Source organism: Lupinus angustifolius, chromosome LG18 (assembly GCF_001865875.1).
Source record: "Lupinus angustifolius cultivar Tanjil chromosome LG18, LupAngTanjil_v1.0, whole genome shotgun sequence".
Classification (NCBI taxonomy): Eukaryota; Viridiplantae; Streptophyta; class Magnoliopsida; order Fabales; family Fabaceae; genus Lupinus; species Lupinus angustifolius.
The window spans coordinates 14,655,060-14,678,827 of record NC_032026.1 but is presented as its reverse complement, the minus strand read 5'-3'; the positions used below and the strand labels follow the sequence as shown (position 1 = coordinate 14,678,827).

General features: G+C 33.1%; 3 protein-coding genes across 8 annotated transcripts; all 3 read right to left on the bottom strand.

Annotated features, from left to right (window-relative positions):
• Positions 790 to 3,467, bottom strand: LOC109332431 (NAC domain-containing protein 86-like). The gene is made up of 4 exons (XM_019567409.1): positions 2,861 to 3,467; positions 2,130 to 2,434; positions 1,503 to 1,793; positions 790 to 1,409 (listed from the first exon to the last, which is right to left on the bottom strand). The coding sequence occupies exons 1-4, from the start codon at positions 3,015 to 3,017 to the stop codon at positions 1,191 to 1,193; spliced, it is 972 nt and encodes a 323-aa protein (XP_019422954.1). The 5' UTR covers positions 3,018 to 3,467; the 3' UTR covers positions 790 to 1,190.
• On the bottom strand, positions 9,473 to 13,654 carry LOC109333306 (tobamovirus multiplication protein 2A-like). 2 transcript variants are annotated; one of them, XM_019568720.1, is made up of 8 exons: positions 13,553 to 13,654; positions 12,705 to 13,027; positions 11,694 to 11,793; positions 11,385 to 11,465; positions 11,199 to 11,303; positions 10,684 to 10,893; positions 9,785 to 9,938; positions 9,473 to 9,747 (listed from the first exon to the last, which is right to left on the bottom strand). In XM_019568720.1, exons 2-7 carry the CDS (start codon positions 12,947 to 12,949, stop codon positions 9,831 to 9,833), a joined length of 849 nt encoding a protein of 282 aa, XP_019424265.1. In that variant the 5' UTR covers positions 12,950 to 13,027; positions 13,553 to 13,654; the 3' UTR covers positions 9,473 to 9,747; positions 9,785 to 9,830. The 2 variants fall into 2 exon arrangements, with proteins under 2 accessions (XP_019424265.1, XP_019424264.1); XM_019568719.1 differs by having other exon boundaries at positions 9,473 to 9,938.
• LOC109333352 (two-component response regulator-like APRR2) lies at positions 15,345 to 21,788 on the bottom strand. 5 transcript variants are annotated; one of them, XM_019568805.1, is made up of 13 exons: positions 21,669 to 21,788; positions 20,906 to 21,063; positions 19,825 to 19,904; positions 19,699 to 19,704; positions 19,316 to 19,382; positions 18,829 to 18,875; positions 18,474 to 18,551; positions 17,788 to 18,378; positions 17,331 to 17,471; positions 16,913 to 17,197; positions 16,720 to 16,788; positions 16,491 to 16,568; positions 15,345 to 16,341 (listed from the first exon to the last, which is right to left on the bottom strand). In XM_019568805.1, exons 2-13 carry the CDS (start codon positions 21,033 to 21,035, stop codon positions 16,159 to 16,161), a joined length of 1,755 nt encoding a protein of 584 aa, XP_019424350.1. In that variant the 5' UTR covers positions 21,036 to 21,063; positions 21,669 to 21,788; the 3' UTR covers positions 15,345 to 16,158. The 5 variants fall into 5 exon arrangements, with proteins under 5 accessions (XP_019424350.1, XP_019424346.1, XP_019424347.1 ...); XM_019568801.1 differs by lacking the exon at positions 21,669 to 21,788 and adding an exon at positions 21,364 to 21,524 and having other exon boundaries at positions 16,913 to 17,182; XM_019568802.1 differs by lacking the exon at positions 21,669 to 21,788 and adding an exon at positions 21,364 to 21,524 and having other exon boundaries at positions 17,833 to 18,378.

Below are 23,768 nucleotides of genomic sequence, written 5' to 3'. Positions count from 1 at the left end.
GAGCAAGCTTCAACTAGAATTGCATAATATACTAAGTACCCTTTTGACTTTCATGACTGCTGTCTGCATCTATAATACTTTGTGCACAAATAATCAATACTACTTAACCCCTTTTCTGATCTTCCACTACAAAGATTCACCTAGTATGTATAAGTTAACTTCAATTGAGGATGTTTTTCACTCTTTCATTTTCAAATCCTCAAGTGGACCATAACAGTTGTAAGAATTTTTTCTATAAGAACCACATTAAAGCAATTACTTAGTGAGGAAAAAGCCACATGTATGCTTTTAAAGTGGAGTCACTGGATGGTAGATGCTATACCTTCAGAAAGCATTCCTAAAAGTCACAGCATATTTATATCAGTGAGGATTGTCTATACAGATTATTTCTAAGATGGAGAAGTTTGAGTGGGGAGCGAATGCAAACTTTTCGGAAGGTGACTTTTTCAGGAAGTAACTTCCTCGAAACTTGTGGCCTCATCAAGGCACAACTTCACTCTCCAGTATTGCATACCTATAATAGTTGACAGTTCTTGGCACAACTTGTAATGGAAAATGTTAACCAAGATAATGGGTTTGGCCTTGTTGGAGTTCAGTTTGCTTGAAAGTCAAGTATGCGTTTTAAGTCAAAATATGGGTAAAAGAAGTTTTGTGTTGTAAAGGAATCGACAAATTAGCCCCAGATAAATGAAAAGACTAATGAATCTACTACTCCGGTGCTGCACTGCTTCCGGAGTAGTAGATGAAATGGAGATAGGCCTGCTTTTGCACTTACATAACTTCATAAGCATTAGAAGGGGAACATGAACATGGAGTCTGAGGGGGTACATACATATATAATAAGTTCTCATTATATAAGCTCATTTAATAAAACCACACAAGCAACAATTGAAAGTACACCAATTCCGGGTGAAATCGATAAAAGTGATGTCACCTGAAAACCCACCTAATGGACTAAGGCTCAGTTATTGTTATACCCGAAAAACCCTACACAACAGCATAAATGATAAACATAACCGAAAGCATGTCAATCAGATAATAGTTTCCACCCGATGCATAAGTAGGGGATTGTATTCATTATCCATGACTCCAAGACATACATTTAAAAGGTGTTGTCTCAGAGGTCCCTTCCAGTCTCTCCCATCACAACAATTCAATTGTTTTTATCATAACCTTCATAAGGTACATACTCATTTCCATAAAATGTCCATGAGGTTTCCTTGTCCTGAGTAAGGTGACATGCATCCTATTCGACTGAGATCATCCGAAAATTCAATTTCCACATTGAAATTTGAGTACGATGAATTGGATGAAATATCTGTATAATCGAATGACTGCCATGGAGTCATTGTGCTTAAATCATTCTGTGGAAAGTATCCAGGTACAACATCTTGTGCTTGAGAGTATTCCTGCATTTAGATGAAGAAAAATGTTAGAAAAGTCTCTAATATCTTAACTACTCAATCTAATGTCTCATTCTTTGTTCCTACAAAGTAGAATACCTTTGAAGAGTCAAGAATCATATCAGGGGAGAGCCAGAAATCAGAAGGATTGGTGTCCATGGAGGGCATTGGAGCCACATTATTGCATGGAGAAGGAGAAGCAATAGGACTTGAATAAAGACTCTCATTACACATTTGACTTGCTTGAGAAGAAATGTCACCGGATATACTTAAGAGCTCATTCCCATTGCTGGAACTGCTGCCTGCAGCTCTTTTACCCTTCTGTACTTCTCCCTGGAAATCATTGACCCTCTCATTCTTCTTAATAACTCGGCACAAAGCAAAAGCGCCCTGAAATAGTTACCATAGGGAGCAAAAGCATTATGGCTAATCCAAAGCATTATCACCTAATTAAGTAAAGCTTATATTTCTCATCATTTTCATGCCAGTTAACAAACGGGACAAAAATATGTGTTGCGATTTAGGCGCTAGTCATGCTGTTTTCAAATAAAAACATAATGCGTTATATTTTCATTGATGCAATGTTGCACATATTATATCCTTATTGGAAAACAGGTATAAGTTATTGGAGAGCATCACTAAGTTTTACCCAACCAAATAACATAACAGTAGTAAAAAAACATTGGTGTATGAGCTTCATTTTCCTTGTAAAAAACTAAACTTTACCCGAAAAGATGGTGAGGGTTGGGCAAGATCATCACAAAGGCGATACTCATGCATGACCCAATCGGTTCGATCTCCTAAAGGGGCCCTTCCACGATAGAAAACAAGTGTTTTGCGGTAACCAGTGACAACAGATGTTGTAGTGGATGTGGATGGACTAAACTGACAGACAACCTTCTTGTCTTTTCCAGTGGCTTTCCAGTAGCCAGCTTTGGTAGCTCTATTTGTTCTCGATCCATTTGGGTACTTGCGATCCCTTGGACAAAAGAAAAACCATTCCAAATCTCTATTTGGTAGGAACGATTTCTCTGCATTTCATTCAACACCTCTCAAATTAGCCTTGTCAAATTTCATAGCCACTAACTTTCTTATACCATTTCATGGTTATTAATCCATTAAACATGGATGTATCCATCAAATAACATATCAAATATCTAAAATACATGAATAACTAGATATAAACAATAGTGTAAAATAATATCACATGAAAATTTGTTGAAAAAACATTACTTTTCCTAAGATGTATAGTTGAAATTTGGCTTTTACAGAAGAAAAGTTCATATCCTTCAGAAAAAGTAAACAAATAAAACACTGCTTTTCTACTTTCTAGCATTCATAAAGTCCATGTTCACATTACTCTAAAAATTCCTGAATGAAAAAGATTTTCTCTTTTTAACATGTGTGGACTTATGGTGCATATGATGATGAACATGTGATGTGAAATTTAAGTTTACCTGGCAACTCCCAGGGATCAAATTTGTACAAGTCAATCACAGGAATCACTTCAAGCTCAATTTCAAGCCCTTCTACTTTTCTTTTCAAGTAATAACCGACAAGTTCTTCATCAGTTGGATGGAATCGAAAACCTGGAGGCAGTGATGCCCCTCCCATTCCAAATTTTCCTGTTCCTTACTCCTTACTATATATAATAATGAAGGAAAAAATCAAAGTGAAACTGAGAAACAAAGCTATATATTTGGCAGCTCTAGTCTCTTCCAACTTCAATCCAACACAAAAAGAAATCCGAAGAAAACGAGCCGAGTTTATGTAATGAGAATTTATGTTAATTGTTAAGTACCAAGACTATATCTATTAAAAATCTGGAAAATCCAAAAATAGAAGCTTTTGTATACAATATATTTTTTATCAAGAGTAAGGTGACAGTTCAACACAGAGCATGTGTTATGTGCCAGGATCATCTCTTAAAGAAATTTGAGGTCTTCTATGAAACTATTTCCCTCACCCTCACCCTTTCACCTTCAATATTTAATCCCTGGAAGTTGGAACAGAAAAAGAATGAGTAATAACCAGAAGCATAAATCACAAAGAATGAAAGTGATGGTGATAGTGATGAAGTAGAAAAGAGAGTGAGAGAGTAGAGTAAAAGAAAAAGTCACATATGGTGTGATATATATAGTATTTGAGAAGAGGGAACCAACAGTCCAAAATTGCATAACACAGCCGAAAGTTTTTGAGATTGCTTATCTCAATTGCATACCAAAATTCCAAAACATATGACCCACCATTTCATCTATACCTCTTCAGTTCACACCTATAAAGTTCTCAACTTTACTTCCCAAGACCATTACAGTTGCAACTTCCTCTGCATCTATCTGAGTAGAACCATTGCATTATAGTTAGTTACATTCAGGTTTTAATATGGTTGAAGTTGTGTTTGATTATCTTAATGCAATTTTTGACAATTGCAGAAACTAACAAAATTTCAATATTCTACATTTATTATAAAAAGTGTTGTCAACAAGGCATAATTACTTGGATGATATGATTACAAAAACTGTCAAATCTGCTATATTACTTTGGAAGTTAAAGTTGCTTACTGGAATTTGAAAATATGAATCTCAATAATGATTAAGCTTCCCAAAATCCTTGTCAAAAGCAGAGCATTTGTGTCATCAAGTGGGTCCAGCCATTCTAAAAGAAAGTCTCTAAAGTGTTTGATGAGTTTTTCTTTTAACTTTGAGAGGCTTGTTAAACAGTTAAAGCAAGTTAGCAACCTCTCTAAACTCCTATTTCTATATCAGTGGGACCAACAAAGGAATGGTTGATGAAGCAAATATCTAGAGCTTGTATAAGCAAAAGGACTAGAGTCTAGAGGTAAAACCAAAGCTACCAAAACTTCCCTTAATAGTTGGTTGGGTACCTACCTATTGGAGTCTCAAGAGGTTAGATGTGTATTGTCTTCCTGCAATCGGGCAGACTCTTTTCGGGATTTGAAACCGTGACCTCATGGTCATTAAACAAAACCTTACTGGTGAGCATTGGTGTAATGCTAAGGTTGTATACCTTGTAACGTAAAGATTACTACTGATTCAAATATTGGAAACAACTTGTTTGCTTGCAAGAAAACAAGATTGTGTATTTGCTATCCTCATACTCCACTAAGTGGGACCCTTATCAGTCATATTTATTTGAAAAAAAGAAGGCGAGAGGATACTAAGGGTAAAATCTAGTAGATACAAATTGTAGTGATGTAATTTCACAAGGTTTAGTCCTATATTACAAATTAATTGAACATAAGCTAAATGTAATGAAGCAATTGCTTTCTACATTTAGTAGCAAATACACAATATAAAGTTACAAGAATAAAAACTTTTGCTTTTTCAACACTGTGATATGGAACCAAGCAGGACCAGCGAGTGATTGAGGAGAATATAAGTTATTTTAACATTATTGGGTATCCAAGTTCTTTGATTTCGTTTAAACTTTAAACATTGGTCTATATTTGTCACTGCTTATGTGGCTAATAAGTTAAATTACACAAAGCAACAATGGAGGATGACATGAAAGGTCCTTGCCACTTTCTTAGTGTGAAAAAGGCAAAAGGATGAGATTTGTTTTTTCTATTTTGAGTTTGATGTGATTCTTTGTCTTTCTTGTATTTGGAGTTTTGCATTCACATTTGAGAATCAGAGGAAACAAATTGAAGTCATGGTTTAGTACATAAGGCAAGGATTTTTCACATGCACTTCAGAGGTTAAAATGTACGTATATGTTATCTAATAATATGTAAAGAATTAAAGACTACTATATGGTATCTAATCCATATCTTTGTAAAATTACGTATGCATGAATGTGGCAAAATTTGAGAAAAATCACATAAAATGAAAAGACCTGTAGTGACTGCAGCATGAGATGACAAAAGAAAATGAAGAAGTTTAATTGAGATGATGTTTACTAAAAAGTGACATTATTAAGTTATCAGTATTCATTGTGTATGAAATCTATAGAGATTTCATTGACTTCTGTTTTGGATTCTCATAGGTACCATGGAAAATTTTAAGAGAAAAATATGTATGCCAACTCACTGTATTATACACTATTAATATTTAATAATTTTTGTCTTTAAAGAAAAGTAATCAAAATGAATATGTGTATAATTTTTACAAGTGTATAGATTTCAGTAACCGGACACTTCAACTGAAAAATCGGTGAATCGGTTCCCCTAACCGGTACGATATAAATGTTGAATCGACAAGAATCAAAACCGGTCAAAACCCATGAATTGGCCGGTATTTGACTAAACCGGTCGGTTTATATACATTTTCTTTTGAAAAAAAACTTAAAAACCCAATACAAGTTGACCCATCTTTCCAACCATTCTTCAACACTTCAAGGCATATGCTTCCAAGGTATACTTAGATTACAAATTTTGGTTCCTAAAATTTGTGTGTAATCTCTGTGACATTTGTGTAATCTTGGAGTACTAATAGAATTTGGTGCAAAAATATAATATCGATATGAGACAACTTTGACTCTTTTGTGTTAAATGTTAAAACTCCAAATTTATTTGTTTTGTAAAGTGAACTTGTGTCATTTATTTATATTTTGCGGTTGTTAAGTAATACTTTTGGATTGATATATGTTTTGTAATTTAGACTTTGAATTTGTTAAAGACTTAAAGTTGTTTGTTTATGTGAAATTTAAGTAGATTATGAATATGTATTATAAATTTGAGTATCTACCTATTTGAAATTTTTTGTCATAGGTTTATATATATATAAATATAGATAGGTATGTCTGGTTTAACCATCATGCAGTTGAATTACTGAATCACTATACTACTATATCAGTACCATGACCGATTTGATAACCTGTAGTGTTTCTTCAAATTTTAAAACTAGTAAATATAAATGGATTATAATACAACTTTCATTTGCTTATTACTTTTTCCAATTCAATAAGCAAAAATATGTATTTATGGAGCACAAGGAAATATTTCTGCTTTTTTTATAAATTTATTTGTATGGTTGGAATTGCATGTAGTTACAATTGCAGCAGAGGCACTACGGCACTGTTAACCTTATCCTTGTCACTGTTTGGTCGCTGCTTTCGGCGGTGTCTTGACTCTCGGTGCAAACTTCGCTATGTACTGTACATATATCTTACCCAGTTTGAACATGCATAATATAAACTAAACATGTACAAGCCACTTAAAATTATGATAAAGAAACATTCAAAGATTTTTTATTTGTCGACGAAATGATGTCATTCAATCCATGTAACTAACCTTTAATATTTTAGAGGACATGCATTTACGGTGATCATGTAAAGTTTGACATAGCCCATTGGTCCAACTAAGTTCAAGTTATATTAAGCTTTTATATTCGGATTAACAATATCTATTTTTTTTAGCTTTAAATACAAAATAGAAGTCATGTGTTTCCTTTGATTATCATTTATTAGTTATATTAATAGTAGACATCAAAAAATGTGGAATTTCATTCCCATGTAACATGAGATGTGACAAGTCACTTTCCCACGTTAGTGGGTGAGAAAGAATTTTGATCACAACATATATACCATTTTTGTCTTCTAACTTCTAAGCATGTAATCAAATATATATTAATTAATTATTATTTTTTTCTTTGCATCATAGGATACTAGTTTAACAGAAGTACATAAGTGAAGGCATGAAACACATTTAATTCAGTGTCTGAAGGGGTAATTGATTTGGGGGACAAGTTTCCGACATAAAATCATAAGACATCAGCAACTAGGTGTGTATGAATCTAAGAAGTAGTATGTAGAATACGGGATGAATTCCTCAATCCTATCTCAGTCACTTATATATAGACATTTGGATTTAATGAATTATTCTTATAAAATTATATTAAATTGAAGTATTATTTTTTATTTGTTAGCAAATATTGATTGGTCTAATATACCGAGATAGAAAATCCGGTTCGTAGAAGGCGTGGCATGCAGACAAATTGTCGGGATGAGATTACTTTTTCTTACTAACAACAATGTCATTAAGCAATAAGCTTAGCATTAGAATATTTGAGTACAAAAAAGCGTGAGATTTGGATTAGATTACGTTTATTTAGACCCTATGCATTGTGATTATGTGTTTAATAAGCCAAAACAATATGGGTCAAAAATGCATAATCACTTTTTTGTTTTTAAACCAGCTAATGCACCAGATAGTTGACACAATTAACGGCTCTTATTTATAGATTTAATATGTATACACTAATAACGGAAGTGTATTTTATACTGTCAGCAAATCATCCACCATTTATTAACCATCATTGTCTCTTAAACAAAAACAAAAGAAATACAAATCAATCGTAATTTTAAGATAGAATCACTCCTATTTCCTAATAAGTAAAACTTGGTTGTTCTTATTTCTGATTTTCTGTTGTTACATTTAGCTTCTTTTTTTTGTAGAATACAAAATGCTTGTTGTAATATAAGCACGTGATTATGTGAGCAATTCAAAGTGCCCTGTTAGGATTGGAAGTGTCATATTCTATATCTTACACATATCTCTTTGGAAATTCAATATCTTTGTAATTGTAAATTCAGATGTGAATGATATGATAAGAACCCATTCAAGGGGAAATCAGAGGGTATTGTGAATATGCATCTCAAAACCAATATTTTACCAATTTTGATACTTTCCGTTCTATGACGCATCTGATCCATATCCCGCTTGAAATCAGGATCTTAATTGTTATTCATATGAGTCCAGAAATCACAAGCACTATATGTGAGTGAGTTAATGATTGTTGCAGAGATTGTGTTCAATTATAAACAGTGTCAAACATATAAGCTATGACCAAAAGGCAAAACAAAATAAGATGTGGTACAAGTCCCACCTCGTACAGTTAGTAAATTATCTAGTAATTTATAAACAGAAAACAACTTATGAGAAATGTGTTCGTGAAAAGGAGAGATGGTTGGCATCTCCCCTGACAGGGACGGGAACAGCTTTCGGGCTTTCCTGTTACGCATCCGGTTAAGGCTACCCACCTTCTGGTGGATCTTACCCCCAATTTTTTGTATGGAACATCACAGAGTGAAGGGCTGAAGCTATCAAATTGCACTTATTTTGAGATTGATGTTTATCATGTGAACAGTGTTTTTTCTTGGGGCAATACTCTCAATTTTTCTTTCTCTGCTACTACCAGACACTTGGGTGTGTCCACCTCTTGGTATAATTAATAACAAGCTATTGTCTCTCACTTTCATTCTTAATTATTTTCTTAGTTTTCTGCTGTCACTTCTAAACACTGGTCCAATCGATATTTCACTTCAGAGGCTTAGTTGGAAACAAACACTTTGTTTTCAGTTGCTTATAACTTATAGAATCCAAAATTTAATAATGAATTTGGTTCTCTAAATTTTCCTTCAAAATTTACATTTGCCATTAAATAAATCATTTAAAAAATGGTCATGATATTAACTATTCAAATATTGTATTTGCTATCAAGTTAGTCATTCAAAGAAACGTGTATCCACATTAGTTCCCCAATGGTTAAATCTGCCACCAACATAGTCCTCTATAAAACGCGTACGATTGTTGATCAGTGTAATATATAGCACTTTTTACATAAACTAAATAATAAATATATGATGTGAAGTTTATAAAATATGAATAATTGTATAAACAGTTCTTCAAATATCAAAAGGTAAACCAAATTGATCTACAAATATCAAAAGCGTTTATTCTGAAAAGAAGCAAAAACAAAGCTATCAAGAATAGCAACAATCTTTTAAGGTAGAATTCAAGTTATTAAGATAAAGTTCTACAGATATTAAGATAAACTTAATAAATCTGATCAGGTAAAAAAATGTACTTCAAACAGGAACTCATAGGATAAACCTTAAAAGGTGAAGCACGATAGATCCCTTACAAAAACATGAATCATTAAAAAACAGAAAGCTAAGGAAGTAAAGCATGTAGTTTTTTACCTTGGGAATGATGAATTCAAGACAATGAAAACTATTGGTCGTCAACATTAATAACGCGTTATTATTTAGAAAACATGTTAAGGTACATGAGGAAAAACATCCTACAAAACAAGCTTTCTTTCTTCTTCACAACAATCCTGGTACCATATTTTAATTTGAACAAACCAGTCATTAACAATAATTTAAAAAAGGGAGATTGGGAGAAAGAACACATTGGTTTCAACTTTCAAACCAATGGCATCAGCATCATAACGACTCCACAACTCTCCTGAACTGTCAATAAAAGCAATGCCACAATAAATTATGATGTATCAGCACAATATTACACACACCAAAATGAAGATGAAGTTGCCACGTAATGCAGTGATCCAAACTCAGCAAAATATAGTTTTCTAGCAAACTACTTGTTTCAACACCATTGACCTCAAAAAAATAATCATTGAAAGTCAACCCGCCATAGATTTGGACAGCATCCATATAAACTGATCACATGATGGTGCAGCGGCTCCTTTCTTCAGTTGGCTGAGAGTTCACTTGCTGGAACCTCTGTGACTCAGACGGGTTGTATGTAAATTCGGAAGTATCAAGTCCATACTGAATAAAGAGTGGTATCAGTGTCAGACATTACAGTGCTATAATCATCTACCAAAACAATAATAATGTGTTTTTTCCAATCATTCCTAATGTGATGAGATGGTCCAAAACAGGAAGACTATGTGAATAATTAATCTGCAATCTACACTACAGATTCCTAAATGACAGAGTTGAGTGAAAAATGTCTAAGTAAAAAGGATATAATGCTTTGCGTGACATCAGAAAATCATCAAAATAATTCAGGTTTAACCATTCATTAAGCCATGAATTCAACAAAATGATCTAGATTGAAATACTTCATAAAGTCTCATATGAAATTCTATAAACTGCTATTCTTTCACACAAAAAATGCAATAATAGTAAACATAACCAGGAAAAGTCCTTAAAATGCTCCACAACTTCATGTACTTAAAGAAACTAGTATTAGAAAATATTTGGTTGGAACGGTAGTAAAAATCTAAACACTCTGCATTCCTGGGTAAATATCATATATTGGCTCTCGATGGCAATGTTGTAAGGAGGGCAAAGCCAAGACCCCAACTTAGGAAGCCAAAAGGCAAAGCCATGTATATGAGTGCATGTGTATATTTGTGCGTAGACTGTTGGCAAAATGTTTGTGGTCATGCTAAAACAACAAAACCCGAAACCAATATGTGTACACATACGTGTTAAGACGAACATATGAGAAGTCCCAATAACAAGAATGTTAATGAAGTGAACTAAGAGAAGAAAAAAAATATTGCACCTTCTCCCTCATTCGTGTACTCCATGCATCATTTCTGCTTGGACGCTGGTCAATTGTCCCAGCAACTGGTACCCCTGTTGCCGGACCTGCTGGTTTGTTGAGCAATGGCTGTCGGGCTTGCTGCCTTGGATTAATGTACTCATCATCGCTGTCATAATCAGCTGGCCTATTTGCGGCCCTAACAACAAGGGCTAAAAAGAAAAGAAGTGCCTGAAATCCATACATATTCCTTAGACAACATATGGTAAGAATTCCACCAATCTGTCAGATGTGTGTATCAAATAAAAAACCAATGTGTTCTCATCATGAGTTCCAACATCCCCAATCTGTTACTGGCCAACTGCCAAAAAAATTACTTACTGCCATTCTTTTTACAATTGATAGTTTATTTATTATTGTCCTAGTATGGCAGCATCTATTTTCTGTGGGTACAAGCACAAGGACACACATGTGTCTGCAAACCAATATTGAATATTTATTTCTTTTAAATGGCAATCATACCATTTGTTGCTTACCTCAAAGATAACAATTCCAAGAGCAACCCATTTCACAAGATTCCAATTCTCTCTTAGAAATCCATATATCAAATCAAAAGCTCCAGTTTTGTCCACTGGAATTTCCTGAACAAAACATAACTGTAAGTTGACGCATATATCATCTATAATTTCATATCATAAATGACCACAGACAATTTTACTTACTTCTTTCCAGCTTTTATCAAAGAATATAAAGGCTGCACTTCCCAGCTCTGCCAATATCAATAATACCACCAAAACTGAATACTTTGTTGACTTAAGGAAACTAATAATAGTTCATCTGAGATTAGTGCATTATGTGCGCGTGCACACACACAGCTGCAAACACATGCATTAATCTCAAAGAAATGTTGTATATTATAGGAAATTTATGAGAGTGGAAGAGAAGCTTCAACTCATGCTTTGTTGTATAATAATGGAAATATGAGGCCTGAAATATTTTTGGATATAGCATAACACATTCTATAAGGATACAAAGCTTAGGCAGCATCCACTCCGTGTCACAGCTCCAATACAACCAAAACAAGAAATAACAAACAGGACTACTCCAATACCAATGAATACGTAAATAAACCTGAAAAACATGAGATACAATACCAGAGTCAACAGTAAAAAGACAATATAGGTTAGTCTGTCAAATTCATTCAAAAGTAACAATATGAGCAACTGATAATAACTCTATCAGGGTGATAGTAAAGCAATGCAAACTATGAGAAAAGGTGATAGATTATGATATATACGTAAAATATCAGTCATGCATAAGCAAAAAGTAAGGCAACAGGGTCACATGGCTCCACCAATTTTTACAATAATAAAAAAAGGACAGGATACTATATGCAGTATTTAATTGGTGTTTCTCTTTGTCAAATTCACAATCATAATGTGAACAGTTCTAGAAAGTGAAGAAAGCAAGCCTGTAGCTCTAGTAAAAATAACCAATGATGCACCAACTTTACCAAAAAATGAAGCACACTTAGCCCTAGTTTTACCTTATGAGGCTCCAATTATTACATAACCGAAAAACATTAGTCAACCATTCCAAAAGTAAAAGTTGAAGCTCTCACTAAACACGAGCTAAGAGAACAATGTGGAAGGAAAAGCCTCAAGATATAGGTCATTTCCCAGAAGACGATTTCAGAGGTTGATCCCTAAGACTTATGTACCTCCAGCAGAAAGTCCCCATTGCTTTTTACATTTTTACCCACAATGTTTCTATTGTAAGTCGGCATCACTTGACTTAACTATGTATCTTATTTTATGCAATACTGACCACTACATGGTTACAACTTTAGTATTCATTAGATAAATTTTACTACCAACCAACTGGGGTAAGAACGGAAGCTCCATCAGCATAAATATAAACTGGGGCCAAAACTGATGCAGCAAAATATAATCATTTGAGAACCCTTTTGCAAGTCGACGGTACACTTTACTTAATCAATATACCCAGGCCCAAAAAATGTCAGGAAATAGCAGCATACATACCAAGCCTTGGGCAACTTATCAAGAATACTGTCTGATAGAGACACGGCCATTAGCATGGGTCGACCAAGTCGAATTAGATCACGGTCATCACTGACAGGAGGAATTGCTGGAGTGTCACCCGAAGCTTTAGTGAATACAACTAGCAGATAGATCCCATAGCCCACTATGGCCAGACCAGTGAGGGTCAGTATGAAGTTCAAAAGCTTCAAAAGGCACTCCCAAAACCCCTTACAACAACACGCCATCCTCCACTTACGATTCTAGTTAAATGCCTCAACCACAACCCAAAAATTAGGCCAAAGCAGCGATGTACAATATATTTTCTGCAGAAACAGGCATTCTCATAATGTATCAGAACATTAACAAGATAATAATTAACAAAGCAACAAAAGGAGCTTCAAATTGAATTTGAATTTTAGGAGATATGATTAATTGTGCTACTGTAGTTTACACTTCACTATCTAAAAATACAGAAAAATAATGACAACTAATAATAATACATTAATCGTTTGATTCAAAAATGAAATTGACAGAAAATAATTCGGAACATTTCTAAAACGAAGAAAGGGAAACCCTTGCTCAGCGAGGTTAATTGATAAATCCCTATTCTTATTTTTTGTCAACGATACCTAAAAAATCAAATCGTAGCTTAAAAACAACAGTTACATGAATATTCAATACAAATTATATGCAATTTTATTTGATTCATGGAGTAATGACTACTTAGAATGAAATTGAGCCAATTTCCGAGCAAACTCTAGCTCGAAAAATTGAGGATGAGAGTTCGGTGATTTATTGAGAGAAATAAGAAATAAATTTGTTAATGAAAAAATGGAGAAAGAACTTACAGAAAGAATCGAAGATTTTGTACGGATATGTAATTGCGAAAGGCGAAGAAGTTCGAGAGCGGTATAGAAAATTGTAATCAGCAAAGAAAAAAGGAAAAAGGAAAAATGAAAAAGGAGAAGAAAAAGTGATGTAGTGCCACTGTGGCATTTCTATCTATAGGCCCCACTTTCATTGTGGAATACATTCATACACAATTAACTCAAGTAATACCATATAATGTAATATTTATGATATAAATATTCATATATAGATAGTGTATTTTTTACTCTTCGTTTATATGAGTTTTATTTAAGAGTTAATAATAATTATAAATAATATAGTAAAAATATAAAAAACTCTTAGGTGCATATATTTTTTCTTGTTCTATATTTGTTTCAAACTTCATTCCTTATTTAAGTATAGTTATTAATTACATATTCATTTGAATTATATGTTCGTTGGATATGTAATATATTCATTACATAATTAACTATTGTACTTCCATATATGTTTCAAAAAAATTACTGTAATATATATTTATATATATTAATGTATTATTTATTATTAATTTGAATTTTTCTTAAATAATTAATAATAATTAAAAATGAATGGTAAATAATAGATATTCCTTAATAATTAAAAAAATACTTGTGATTTCACCCTGTCACTTTTCTCTGAGGTTTTATTATAGTAATTGACTGTTATTTTACATTTGCCTGCTGTTTCACCTTTCACCTTTCTCTTTGGTTTCAATATAAAAATATTTATTTTAATATGATATGTTTATTTATAACTATTATATAATATGAATTATGGGTTCAAACTTCAAACCTTTACCACTATTAGAACTTTGTTATCGGGTAAACTATAAGTATACATGTAAACATTCCCGAAGGATGGAAGTCATCTAAATTTTAATAACTATTTATGTGCTATTGGTGAAAAGATTTATACACGATTAATATATTATTTACTATTCATTTCTATTATTATTTTTCTAAAAAGTTTTTGAAAAGTGAATGATAATTAAATATAAATGATAAACAATACAATGACAGTGTATGAAACTCATTATACCCATTTCCACACTTACCCGAGGGTTTATCCTAATTACTAAGGTATTTGAGAGTAATTTGTTACAAGCACGTACTCTTAATATCATTTACACCTTCTCTCAAGTGATTATGTAAAAATCATGAAATCAAAGATATTTGAAGAATTGGTTATTATCAAAATAAAAGATTCTCCCATAAAACCTTGATAGTGTTGAACACTTGAACTGAATGTATATGATATTTAGAACATCGTATCTTGAGAGTGGAGCACACTTACTAGAAAAGTTCAATGCTGAATAAAAATTGATAACAATTATGAGGTTATTTGAGAACGTGAAAATGATAGTAGAGGGATACAATCATACAAAAGAATAAGAACACCTTACTTGCACGTATGATATACTAAGAATTCTGAACCAATTGAATTGGTAGAGAAAAACAAGTTAGCATATATAATAATATATATCCTTCAAAGTTTAGACTCATATTTATTCACAACATTATACCCCAACACCATTATTAGGTCCCTACCCAACAACACCAAAATAGACCCTCCTTATCGCAGTCATCACAACCACAAGGTATATTACCTGAGTTTAAAATCTGTGCACCGACAATATAAAGTTTTTTTTACATTGTCAGCACATTATCCATCCACCGTTGATTTGTACTACTGACAGTGTAAAAAACACTTACACTCTCCGTGTATACCTATTAAATCCATATTACATTGCTTCATCAGAAATGTGGCAATATCTAAGCCACCCAAGTTGCTTTATAGGGTGTCATGCACTGCATCAAAACAGCTTAACCTTTTTTGTGTTTTGTTAAGGATAGGAATATGATAATTTGTGTTGTTGTTTGACTTGTGAGTTGTGAACTTTTGATGTAACACTCAATAGCTTGGGTACTGGTCGGTGATTGTGGGGACTACATGGTATATAAATGGTCCCAACTTTCAGCTAAATGTACTATTGGAGTTGAAAGCTAAGGGATAAATTTGACAAATAAAATAATCACAATGGTCAATAGTGCAATGCCATAAGATTGAAGTATTGGACCATGATAGACACTAGACAACCAGCCATGTTGTTCATCACAATCAGATTCCACAAGAAAAAAACTATTGGTTTGTACCATTCAATTATACCACTTCAGTTTAAGTGGGTCTTTATTGACTTAACTTCAAATATTTAAGACCCAAGTTTGTCCTTGAGAAAAAATATGCCTCCCAATATAGTCCTTAAGAAATGCAAAATCTCAATTTGGTCTATGAATATCTCAAATGACAGTTAAGTAGTTCTTCATAGGCACTAGCATGTTCCTATTTGTTTTAAAAATGATTAATTTGATCAGAATTCGAGATTCTAAAGGACCAAATTGGATTCATTTTTTCATTTCTTGTGTGAAGACTAAATCGAGGGAGTGCATTTATTCTCATGGATGAACTTGAATCTTTACTGAATATTTTAAAGTTATAGCTGAGGTGGTACACATTGAATAGTACATACCAAGAACCTTTTCATGCACTAGGAGCACTCAAGAATCTCTCCGGAACCAACATTAAGGGGCTAGTTATCTTTGTACACAGGAGTGCGGTTTAACACCTTTGTCAACAAGAGGGATGCTGGACATGCTTGCTTAGAGAGCTCAGCCAACACACTATCCGCCGAAGGCGGTTTGAGGCCTATAGGCAAGGGTAGCCATGGTTTGCTCATTGCCTCTTTCACAACCTTATCAACAACCTCCTCTGCCTGCATGCATGGAACACACTCAATTAGAAAGATGATTTCATCACAATATGGTTCTCATCAACTAAGGGCCAACCAGAATGTTGGAACATGAGATTTGTCAGTTCGACTCGGATAAAATAAAGGAAACTGAAATAAAAGTACTGCATTACGGTATGATGCTCAAAGGAAGTTTGTGGCATGCCAAATCTATAATCCACTGCTTTGGCATTGTGCAATCCTGCCATGTTCTGCATTTTAATGAAAATATCTAATTAGAATCCCTCTGGTGAATAATTTAAATAACTAGAAATAGAAAACTATGCAAGCATGGCTACATCAATTATTAATGCATAAATAGCATAGAAACAAGGTCAACATACCTAATTCACTAATACTTACTTGAGTGTAGGGAAAACAAGGAGCTTGTGGAGGTGGCATCACCGGGCAACCCCATGCATCCGCATGCACCTGAATCATCAAGTTACTACATATCAAACTGCACTCATAATTTCTAAATTCCAGGCAAAGAAACAAGTTTGGTAATATAAAAGAAATAATTATATCCCGATGCTATTCTGAATACAAAAATTACCCCTGGAAAAGGCTTCCAATGCCAACTTTCTGAAGGCTGCCACATCGGATAACCAGGAGGACCCCAAACCTGCACACCATCTGTTTGGCTGCCAGGTTGTCCCCACATAGGATATACAGGAACTGGAGAAATGGTGTGGTTGGGATGATATGGAGGATAAGCCATAATTGGTCTTTGCACATAGTAGTTCCTTTGTATAGAATCCTTTTGATTTGTCCATCTTCGATTTTCTTCTCTGGGAAGGGTTGGTCTCTTCTGTATTCTATATTTCTGTTCACCAAAAAACTGTTAATAAATCTCACCTAAGAGGCTATACAGATAAGATTTTTCTTCGTTAACAGAAAACTGTTTAGTAGTCATTCTAATTAGTACTAGAAATTGATATCTACGGATTACGACCAAAAAGCCAAATGGTGACCTGAAGATGGCTTGCCACGTTATGTCTTGTCAAGCCCTCCACTTTCATTAGCTCCAATATTCTAGAGGGAATGGCTTGATCAACGCCTAGCTGTTCCACTGCCTGCACAAATTTTTTGTGCAGCTCGGGCGTCCAGTCTACCTGAGACCAAAACCCAGTTCGAAAACAGTATTCAGATCGTCATAACCAGCAGATTACTTGTAAAACAAGCAAACAATCTTGTATGGAATAAAAATGGAAAAGCGGTAAACAACACAAAAAATTGGATATTTGTCTAGTACATAGGCTTTCTTGAATTGCTTAAAGCATGAAAACATATTGGGAGCATTGACAGGTTAAAGAAAACTTGCAAGTATTTTCTGGTAATGTGTGCCATACTAGTGTCGCGGATATAAACTTCATGAGTGTGCAAGCAGATGATACAAGGAAAAAAGGAAAGGAAATGAGGGTTCATCACATAGTGAATAAAATGATAATAACTAATACTAGTACTGCAGCTCACTTTCATCTTCTTCCGATTAGCTTTAATTTCGCGAGAATCTCTAGGAACACCTGCTTTATTTGGAGATGTAGTAATGCCACCTGCCTTGCTGAGAAACTTTCTATGACGCTGATTCGGAGAAATCGTACTCTCCCCCTTGCAGCAATCAGCAAAATCCTCTTCCCCCTTAATTAGAGCCTTTGCAGGTTTTCCTGTTTGTGCAGTACCTTCAGTGTTCAAATTCTCGCATGAAGTATCGACAGATTTAGAGTCTCCATCATGCTCCCCGCTTTCTTTTTCTGTGAAGCAATTACTCTGATCTTGGCAATCGCCATCGTCCAGTAATCTTTCTCCTTGTTTTAATTGTGGGGTTGAAGGAGCTGGATATTTATCACTTCCAGCAGAGTGATCATGGTCATCATCGCTTAACATGGACACATTATCTAATTCTACCGAGATTTTATTTTCATGTTGTCCATTTTCTGTTTGGGGCTGCAACATGGATTCTACAGATTTTTTGACAGGTTTTAGTGAATCGGGCAAGACACTTTCCCTAGCACTGAATGCCTGCATGAATTCAATCATATCAGAAATTATTTTGTTCATATAATCGTAATAGTAAATGCCAAGATGCTAACATAATGTCATCAATATTAACAGACCTTATGAACCACATGCTGCCAGATATTTCCGAGCTTATCCTCCGAGAGTGGTTTATTTTGGAACTCAACTGCACCAAGCTTTAAAAATAAAATGGATCTAAGAGTCATGAAGTATGCATCAACAATCAGGACAGTATGATAAAACAATATTTGCCGGACATAAATGTGTTAAAATGATCAAATTCTAAGCAAGTGAACTAAAAATCATGTAAAACTACTTTCATTAGCACACCAATCTTAAGGACAAGCTTAAACTTTGATCTATAATTTTTAATATCCAAAACCAGAGTTAACAGAAGATAATGAATACAGGACATGCCAATATAATGGAAAATTGTAGTTAGCAGAATCTTACCGCAATGCACTTCATCATGGTGCTCAGGCACTGATTGTTTGAAGTCACTACATAAAAGATTGCAAGTATAGTTGATTAGAAATTTTCAGTAAGCTTAGACAGATTTGAGGTAAACATTTTCTCATATTTCCCATGCCATGTTCCCTTGTAGACCACTCATTCATTTCAGTTGTTAAAAGCTTCACAAGGAAAAAAGTAAGTTGAATGATATAAAAACAACAGCAAGCAACAATCACAAAGCAAATAAAAAAGAGAGAATTTCCATAAATTATGGGTATTAGTATTATTACTCAACCTATATAAAGTTGTTTGTTAAATTTGGATATGAAAGGTATAATGAAGTCCCTTCTCGTTTTAGGATGTAAATTTCTCTTAAACATTTAAACTATACAATTGACTTGCAAAGAATTTATTTGGGGGAGGTCGGTATAAAGAACTACAAGTCAAGAAGTTAAACCATCAAAGTTAGGCTCGGTACCGAACTTACTGATGGTTGGCAAGTCCTTGGCATTCTGAAGAAACTTGAAACCTCCCTGGCTACTGCTTGTACTCACCTGCAATTATGATGGATTTATGTGGTTACGAGTCACATCTTCAACGCTGTATCATATTAACAACCTAAAAGTCTATTCAGAAAAAAACATTCAAAATTACTTGATTTAAAAATCCAATAACTTCATATTTTTCACACAAGGTGGGATAAATGATATCTCTCAGTTACATGATTAAGATAAAGAAATTGACAAAATGAGGCAATAAATGCAATGATATTATAGATCATCACTTATTACTAGTATTTCACAAATTCCAAGATAAATGACCCCTTTGATGGAAGTATGTTTTGCAGCAACTAATTTTAATCAAGAGAACAATCATCTTCTCTAGATTCACATCATTTTCAACTAGCACACTAGATATCATCCTTATTTGCTTATTTTCGGTTCAACTTTTACAACTACATGATTTGTAATTTATACAGAACTTAAAATTCAGTACCTCCACTATGGCAATGTGGAAGTTTTCAGACCAACTTGAGATTGCTGATAAAGCTGCATTTTCGTCGTCAAAGGCATAAACTGCACAGCCAAAAGATCATTATGGAATAAACACTACCAGCCTAATTATACTTGGGTTGGATCTTCAGATATAATTTCAATTAAACTAAGATTTGTGGAAACTTTCGCTTTCCATAATTAATGCCTATATTCAGCAGCCAACTAATTCAGCTTAGATAAGCAATTAAAAGGCCAAAATTCAAATGTAAAACAATGGAATAGATTCAGTAGTGTATAAACATTTCTTTTATCCTCAATTATCCTCGATACCTTTAGAATATGGACCATTTCCAGTGAGCATATTGGCTCAAGTGCAAATGAAAATTTAAGCAGCTTTATATCCCTTCTAAAGAATTACCACATATTATAACGTCAAGCATCAGAATAGGATAAAGTAAAGTGTCCTATAAAATTATCCAAGTTGTTTCAACCAAAACAATTGTTGTGCATAGTTGATAACGAACAATCGAATAAAGGATTGAAGAAAAGACAAGAGAGTTTGTTAACGAGATTCGTGCATTTGTGCTTACATCTGAGGAGCGTTGAGCGACTACGAATATATAATTAGAGATTAAGATTTCAAGCTCTACCACTTAGCCTCAAGCACATACTCAATGAGGGTGTACGTAACACATGTATATATAGCCTTCTACATGGAACCAATACTTAATCCCCGATCCACATCCGCGGATCCCATGTGGAAGATAGCCTATTGGGGTTATGGAGCCAACATGGCCATGGTCCAGACCCACGCTCCGGGCGTGTTTCCTTATGCCATATGAGCCATTTGCACAACACCAACCTTCTAATGTAATGTAACTAAAATCTCACAACCACAATTTGCCGAAGAACCATATAAGTGATATCTGAAGCAACTAAGCTTTACAAGATGCTATTCTACAGAAAGATGGGGACCAACTTTGGCCACTAATTAAGGAAAGTGGGATTTGCTAGGCCAAAATTTCAAGTGGATGGAGAAGTAAAGTATACCAAAAAAAAGAAGATAGAATCCAAAGTCTTACCATTATAGTCCATAGCCTCAAGTTTTGATTTTGTCTCAGCAGCAGAACTGCTATCTCCATCAAGGAGAAGAACCTTAAGTCCCTTTGGAAAATCTTTCCATTCCTGTATATCATTGGCAGTGCAAACCATAGCTGGTTTTGCATCCTCTCTCAGCCCCCTACACAAGTAACAGATCAAAATTGTTCATCAACATCCACTTCAATATGCAAGATCCATTAGATCACATACTTGATTCATGAAAATAGACTTAGACTTCAATCTAAATTACAGAACATAGAAGGAAACAAAAAACTCACATGATGTAAAGTTTGCAAATAACTAACAGATAATGTAGTACACTAAAGATCAACCCCAAATGAAAGGGTAAGTTCTGATCATGCATGCAACAACTCTTCAATCAGAAAACATATTATTACTCATTTCATTTCATCAATAAAAGTATATAAAGAACTCTTACTTTGTATTGTAAACTGAAATCTGATCATAGAAAAGGAAAGAGAAAAAGATCCAAGTAAGATCTTGCAAAGAGGAAAAAGCAAAGACGAATTTGACAACAAAGGTGTACAAAAAATGAACCCAGAAAAGAAACAAAGTGGGAAACATGACATGCCATGCACGTAGTATAATACAAAAAAGACACAGACAAAATAAAAACAAAACCAAACTGAATTGTCCATAATAGAACACTTGAACAACATGCATATGACAAAGTAGAACTCTACAAATATAAAAAATATTGTTTTTGAAGGCATTTTTACTAACTTGAGAGAAAAGAAAATGTGAAACCAGTTTCTGTGGTACAAGTTTTGGTCTTTCTACTCTTTAATGTTTCATTGATAAGAAGCAGAGAAGAGGAAAAGAGAGAGAAGAAGAATAAGTTTGTTTAACTGTGGTTGTTGAAGTGCTGTCTCTGACTACTCAACAATATAAAGGACTCTCTCTATCAACCTCAATCAATATTTCAATCTTCATATTCCTAATCTGCCCTCTCTTTTGCTTTTCTATTTTCATCAAAATTTTAATAATTATGATACACTTTCAAAAATCGAGTTTTCGAGGAAAATGAAGATGATAAGAAACTTCAAAGAACTATGAGAAGTCTCTCAAGCCTTCTTTTTACTCTGATATTCGAAGTCAGAAACATATCATAAAAAACTAAAAATAATTCTCGAAATTAGTTATACATATTACTCTTCTATCTAGTTTATCAATTTTATGGTTAATTTTTCTAAAAATATTATAAAGATTATGGTTAATTTTATAAAGATTATATATACTGGTAAAGCTTTTAATAAGTGTAAATGAGAAAAAATAATAAATATTTTATATAAAGATCTTGAAAATCTTTTAAATAGTTTCTTATAATAAAAGGCAGGTAAAATATTTTAGTCATCCTCTTTGAGAAATATAAAAGAAGAACATTAGTTTAAAAAAACTAATTTTAATATTTATCCATACATGAAAATGTAATATTTCAAGGTAAGATTTTCATTTTCTATTGTTTAAACATCCTTGCCTTAATATTTTTCATTACTTACATTTGATTCTCAATAATATCACATTACACAATACGGTTTTAATAAAAATATGTGAGAAGTTTAAACATAGAGATGATTCTAACTCGATCCATTAAAAAATACTATTAAGTATTAACATTGCTTGTAAGAAAATAATATCTTAATAGTATTAATAGTTAAAACAAAGTCAGTTAAATGTAAAAATAATTTTAATCCAATACTTTAAAAGCTTAAACTATCCATAAAAGTAAAAAGTTAACCTTTTCCAAAAAATAAAAAGTTAAACTTTGCGTTTTTCCACAAAGGGGCAAAAGGAATTTTGCAACAAAGGCACAAGGAATAACACACCGTCTTTGCCAAAAACTCTTACATGTTAATAGTATTATTTATAGTATAGGTGTGTTATTTAAAATATTATGTAAGAACTTTTTGTGAGTGTTTTTATAATTATTAAAATCAATTAAAATACATGATTTATTAAAGAATGAATGACAAGGAATAGTAACCAATTAAAGTCAAATTTTCAGTTACAAATAATTTTAAAGCTCGAGAGCTACTTACCAACTTTTTTCGGATCCAGTTACAAATGATTTTAAGTTTTAGGAACTTAATTAAAAAGTTTTTAAATTCATGAACCTAATTACAAATGATTTTGAGGATTTTAGGCTCAATTGCAAATAAATTTTTGAAGTTTAAAGTTTAAACCTTGTTTGAAATTTTCAAATAATATAACTATATAAGGATTTGGAAAGTGGTTTGAATCATTAAAACTTTTCAAATAAAATAATCATTACTTTCTTTTTTGCTAAATCAATGTGACGACATTCAAAAAAATGATAGTGTATGACTTTTTTACCCGTCTGAGTAAAATGAGAGTAAGGATATTCTATTTCCTCACAAAATAGTCCAACATTTTTCTTAAAGTCTACTAGTATAAAAATGTAACATATAACCAATATATAGTAGTACATAATTTAGTATTTATGTGTATCATTTTTAAACAACCAATGCTAATTACAAATAAGTTGTACGTGACGAACTAATAGTATATAAAACTTTTACATAATTAGTGTATACATTTTTTACGCTCAGTTTATATATTAAATTGATATAAATATTTGACTCTAAGCTACACATAAAAGTATTGCATAGAGAGTAAATGATTTGTCACGCTAGGAGACAAACGTGATGCTGCATTCATTTCATATATTTTTTTGAATTTAAAATCTATGCACAGTTACCGTAAAGTTTTTCACATTGTAAGTATATTATTTATTATTAATTTGTATTATTTTATTTAAAAGTCATTGATACATAATATATGAATGATAAATAATAGGTTAAC

Excerpts from the sequence above, each read along its gene's own strand:
- LOC109332431 (XM_019567409.1), bottom strand. The coding sequence starts at position 3,017 with ATGGGAGGGGCATCACTGCCTCCAGGTTTTCGATTCCATCCAACTGAT. Across the intron at positions 1,794-2,129 it reads AACCCTCACCATCTTTTCGG|GGCGCTTTTGCTTTGTGCCG; the intron begins GTAAAGTTTAGT and ends TAACTATTTCAG. Across the intron at positions 1,410-1,502 it reads TGATTCTTGACTCTTCAAAG|GAATACTCTCAAGCACAAGA; the intron begins GTATTCTACTTT and ends ATCTAAATGCAG.
- LOC109333306 (XM_019568719.1), bottom strand. The coding sequence starts at position 12,949 with ATGGCGTGTTGTTGTAAGGGGTTTTGGGAGTGCCTTTTGAAGCTTTTG. Across the intron at positions 11,304-11,384 it reads TTGATAAAAGCTGGAAAGAA|GAAATTCCAGTGGACAAAAC; the intron begins GTAAGTAAAATT and ends TGTTTTGTTCAG. Across the intron at positions 9,939-10,683 it reads GTACACGAATGAGGGAGAAG|TATGGACTTGATACTTCCGA; the intron begins GTGCAATATTTT and ends CTCTTTATTCAG.
- LOC109333352 (XM_019568801.1), bottom strand. The coding sequence starts at position 21,509 with ATGTTTCCCACTTTGTTTCTTTTCTGGGTTCATTTTTTGTACACCTTT. Across the intron at positions 21,064-21,363 it reads ATTTCAGTTTACAATACAAA|GGGGCTGAGAGAGGATGCAA; the intron begins GTAAGAGTTCTT and ends TTACTTGTGTAG. Across the intron at positions 16,789-16,912 it reads ATTGGAAGCCTTTTCCAGGG|GTGCATGCGGATGCATGGGG; the intron begins GTAATTTTTGTA and ends TTGATGATTCAG.